The 4615-nt window shown below is 52.1% G+C and overlaps 1 protein-coding gene across 1 annotated transcript; it reads right to left on the reverse strand.

Moving 5' to 3' along the window:
- Positions 1–557: 557 nt before the first annotated feature.
- On the reverse strand, positions 558–4378 carry RPL11 (ribosomal protein L11). The gene is made up of 6 exons (XM_004603431.3): positions 4358–4378; positions 3780–3930; positions 2426–2532; positions 1933–2064; positions 1060–1170; positions 558–636 (listed from the first exon to the last, which is right to left on the reverse strand). Exons 1-6 carry the CDS (start codon positions 4361–4363, stop codon positions 607–609), a joined length of 537 nt encoding a protein of 178 aa, XP_004603488.1. The 5' UTR covers positions 4364–4378; the 3' UTR covers positions 558–606.
- Between the last annotated feature and the right edge of the window lie 237 nt (positions 4379–4615).

Below are 4615 nucleotides of genomic sequence, written 5' to 3' on the forward strand. Positions count from 1 at the left end.
ATTGAAACCCAAGTTTAACCTAGATACCTACGGGCAAGTAAGTTCTTTCACACCAAGGGGAATTAAATCAGCAAGCAGCAACGTTTCTCACAGGCCAAAAGACAAAAAAAAAAAAAAAGTAACAAAAGAACCCTTTTTGAGTACTGTGTGCTTGGTACAAGTTTCTACAAGCATCCAACTATGGATGGGGTGAGAGGCAGGAAAGTCTAAACAGTTGAACCAACATTTAATCCTAAGTATCACACCAGAAGCCTGTGATCGAATCACATCAGAAGTGGCAAAATGCTATCTTAGAACACAAGCACTGCACCCCATCTTTATCCAATGCTCTAAATTCAAACCCAAGCCCCAAACATACCCACCCCTCTAAAACCAGTTTCCACAGGATCACTGCCCCACAGCCAATGCTGCCAAGCTAGGATCGGATCAGCCAAGATACACTGGCTTCAAAGGATGACGGGGCGGTTACCAGCCATTCCCATCGTCGATTTAAGTGGCTTGAGGTCCAAGGACTTGAATATGGCCAGGCTCCTTTCACAGAATACACAACAGTAATGTACATTTCACGCAACACTTTTTATTGGCCTTTTGAACAGAAACAGGAAGTTATTTGCCAGGAAGGATGATCCCATCATACTGAAAGAGAAGAGATTTAATTTTTTTCAGAACAGGAGGTAACAGCAAAGATTGTAGTAAAGGCTGTTTCAGAATTCAAACCCGCTACATGAACTTTGCGCTGAAATCCCACATCCCTCTGGCCTGCACAGCAGCTTAGCCAGTTTTAACAATCTCCACACTCACTGTTCCACTATACACCCTGAGGTAAAGCCACAGCCCTCCCCTCCCAGCTACCTGCATTCATGAGGCGCTGGGGGGGAAAAGGCCTGGGTTCCGGGTGCTCTTTTAACCACCAACCTTGGACCCAGGTGTGCCAAGCTGCCCAAATAATTCTTCACAGAAGCGGCCCACCAAGTGGTTCAAGATTTTGCACTCCCCCAATCCCACACCACTCACCAACACCGTATTTCACCACTTTCACCTGAGATAAATCAGCTTTACCTTCTGCTGGAACCAGCGCATGGCCTCCTCTTTGCTGATTCTGTGTTTGGCCCCAATGCAGCCTGTCCTGCGCTTCTTGTCTGCGATGCTGAAACCTGGCCTACCCAGCACCTGTCTCAGGAATAACCAACAGTCACCTAGCCAGCTCGAAGTCGGAGCACGTGGACAAGACTCACACACTGCAGAGACGGAGCCTCGGTCACCCAGTGGCCCGAGGACCGACAGAGCAAGAGATCAGACCCCCACGACCCCAGTGTCTGAACAGTGTGACCAGCACCCCCTACAACACACTTCTAAAAAGATCTGTGGTCCCCAAATCACCTAACCATCTCCAGCGCATTACTATTATGATATTCGAATCCAATGATGGTGCTTCATGCTAGACAAGGCTCCCTGGTTTTTGCTTCACCAAAACATTGCAGTTAACACAGGAGGTCATTTCGACATTAAATCTCCCACCCAAGCAAACAGCCACACCAAGGGCTTCCATGTTCTCTGGGTAGAAGCCACCTTACCCCAGGGTCTAAGGAAAGGAGCCAGGGAAAAGTACCTCAGAGCAGCCAACCTACACACCGATCAGCACCAAATACTCTCAAATTTTCAAGTCAGTGGCTGGATGGAAGAGTTTCCTTTAACTACTTCAGTCCTATTGGTGCCCACTAGATCCTAGGCTGTAAATTCAGAGTATAAGGGATCTTGCATTCCTTTAGCTACCACAAATGTTAAGTATCTTCCCCAGGGGGGAACAAAAGGCAGACAATACTCAAGCTTTGATCCAGTATCTGAACAGCAAAACACAGCACACATCAAACAAAGGAGTAGCAGATTCCACTCTCCTCACAGACCAGAGTGCAAAAGAGGAAATATTCATACCACGTAGAAGTCCAGGCCATAGATGCCGATGCTTGGGTCATATTTGATTCCCAGATCGATGTGTTCCTGGATCCCAAAGCCAAAGTTTCCAGTATCGGAAAAGTTATTTTTTCGTAACTCATATTCTCGCACCTGAGAGGAAGAAAAAGTTGTTACATTCCCTGTCAATTTACCCCCACCCCCCGCTCTAAAAAACCAGCTCAATCTGCAATACCCAGCACTACAGAAAAGCAATTCAAGGTAATTTGATCAAGAACAAAAATCTGATTTCCCTAGTGTACCAGTCACAGAACTTTCCCCACTGTAAAAGGGCAGGGAAATAGTTATACAAAGTGCCATTTAATCCTTCAGAAGTTAAAAGGAAAACAAGCATAATGAGCGAACCAAAGACAGTATGTCAAATATAATTCCTGCCCCTGTAGGTAACTGCATGTGCTAAGTCAGCAACACTTAATAACCCTACCCCCTCCCCACCCCAAGACATCAGCCTCACCTTCAGCCCTTTCTCCAAGATTTCTTCTGCCTTGGCTCCGCGAACAGTGCAGTGAACAGCAATCTTCTCATTTCTCCGAATGCCGAAAGACCTGACGGTATACCGAGCTGCAAGAGGGGGAAAGAAGGCACCAGGCTGTGTTTATCACACTGGAAAGGGTTGAATCTGGGGACTCACATAGGTCTTGTCACCACCCCAACTTCTTCCTAAAACATCTTCCCCAAAGACATTATCCATCCAAGCTCTCAGCGTTGTTCTAACTAGCATCATCTACATCTGCTAACGGGCACCCTGGTAACATAGGAAACAATTTCCAACTTCCAAGTCGCCCAGTCACATACATGCCATTAAGAACTCCTAACCATGTTAGTCCCAGGAAGGGCAAACACCCTATAAGTCACTAGACGATAGCACATCTGCTGAATCCTTATCCTGCCATTCCCATTTTAAAGACGAGGTTTCGACAGGTTCAATTCCCTACGATCAGTTAATAATCAAGAGGCATGATTTAAGGCAGAAGCCCCCAAACTTATTTAGCTTTCATCCGACGCTCTTAAAAAACTAAAAAAACAACCAGCAGCCCTCAAAGTCTGCCTTAAGAGACCCTCCTTCTCCCCTGAGGCTGGGCAGCACGGCTCCCTTCCCCAAGACTGCCCACTCTGGGAAACATTCAGACTTGGAATCCATTATTCTGAAACAACGCTCAGTATTTAATTTATTTGGGTTTGGCAGCCACAGCATCTATTTGGGTTTGGTGGTGCTCAGGGGACCCTACTGGGGGCCAGGGACTGAACCATTGTCTGTTGCACACAGGCAAGCACCTTACCTGCAGCCCCATCTCTCTGGCCCCAGAAGTTTTTAAAAAGGCAACTGCCTACTGTTGTGCAAGCACCTTACCTGCTGCCCCATCCCTCCGGCCCCAGCAAGTTTCTAAAAAGCCTATTGCCTACTGTTGTGCCCGGCGCGTGGCAGGCCCGCCACAGATCCAAACCCATCCCAGCCTTCACAATCTTGGGAATCAAACAAGAGGACCAAGAAACCAAGAGGCCAGAGTGACAAAAAAGCTGGGGACAGGGACTCTGGCCCAGCCGCGGTTCTTACTGCTCAGTGAGACCGTTTCCCCAGGCCTCGGGTTGATATCGGGACCCGAGAGCATCCGCCGCTGCCCCCATATTCCCGCCCCACCTCGCCCCCATCACTTGGGAGACCCCGAGTTTCTTTACTCTAACGCTCTGCTCGTGGAAAGGAAAAAAAAAAAAAGCAAAGCAAAAATACCCTGGCACTCTATAACGCCACGACCAAGCTTCCAAAGACGCCGGGGCGGGTCCCGAAGCCCCCAGTCCCCCGCACTCACCTTTGGAGAACACGGGGGTCTGCCCGGTGAGCTGCTCCAGCACCTTGGCCGCGCGGGTCAGCCTGTCTCCGCTCTCCCCGACGCAGATGTTGAGGCAGAGCTTGCGGATGCGAAGTTCCCGCATGGGGTTTTCCTTTTCAGCCTGGTCCTGCTGCAACGAGCACGCCCGGCCGTCAGCCCCGCCGCGCGGACCCCGCAGGCACGTGCCCGTGCCACGTCCAGCAGACGCGGGGCGCGCGCCGCGGCCGCCTCCCGCGCCGGCAGCCCGGGCTGACGCTCCCCGCGCGCCCGCCCCGGGCCCGAGCCTCCCGCGCCGGAGCCCGCGTGCGCCCCGAGCGGCCCCCGGCGGCTCTTCTCCGCCCTCGGGCGTCGGCCTCAGCCCACTCCCAGCAAGCACGGAAGCGAGGAGGACGGGGTCCAGCTCCGAGCCCTGCGCCCGCCTGACCGCTCCCGCTCCTGCACGGCCGACTTCGCGGACTCTGTCTCCCTCCGGCCGCAAGCACGGCAGCCGCGGCGAGCTCGGCCGGCCGTGGATGGAGGCGGATGAAGGGAAGCAAAGGCGGGCCGGGGCCACTCACCGCCATGATGGAGAACAGGAAGAGAGAGAGCAGCTTCCGGCGCGAGGCCTTATGGGCGAGGAGGCGGGTTCTTCTCCAGGGCTTCACCGAACCCGGAAGATGAGCCCAGCCGGGCTCCGAGCAGCGCACGCTGCCCTCTCGTGGATCCTATTGGCAACAGCAGGTGGAGACCCAGATTTCAAAAGTTCCCAGGCCCAACTTTTGACCCTTGACCCCACCCTTCCCCCTCCCAAGCAGTTTTAGGACTTGCAGGTTCAT

Source organism: Sorex araneus, chromosome 5 (genome assembly GCF_027595985.1).
Source record: "Sorex araneus isolate mSorAra2 chromosome 5, mSorAra2.pri, whole genome shotgun sequence".
Classification (NCBI taxonomy): domain Eukaryota; kingdom Metazoa; phylum Chordata; class Mammalia; order Eulipotyphla; family Soricidae; genus Sorex; species Sorex araneus.

Coding starts and splice junctions, on each gene's coding strand:
- RPL11 (XM_004603431.3), bottom strand. Junction 2,065..2,425: donor TCTTGGAGAAAGGGCTGAAG/GTGAGGCTGATG, acceptor TCTTCCTCTCAG/GTGCGAGAATATGAGTTACG. Junction 1,171..1,932: donor ATGGCCTGGACTTCTACGTG/GTATGAATATTT, acceptor TTCCTGAGACAG/GTGCTGGGTAGGCCAGGTTT.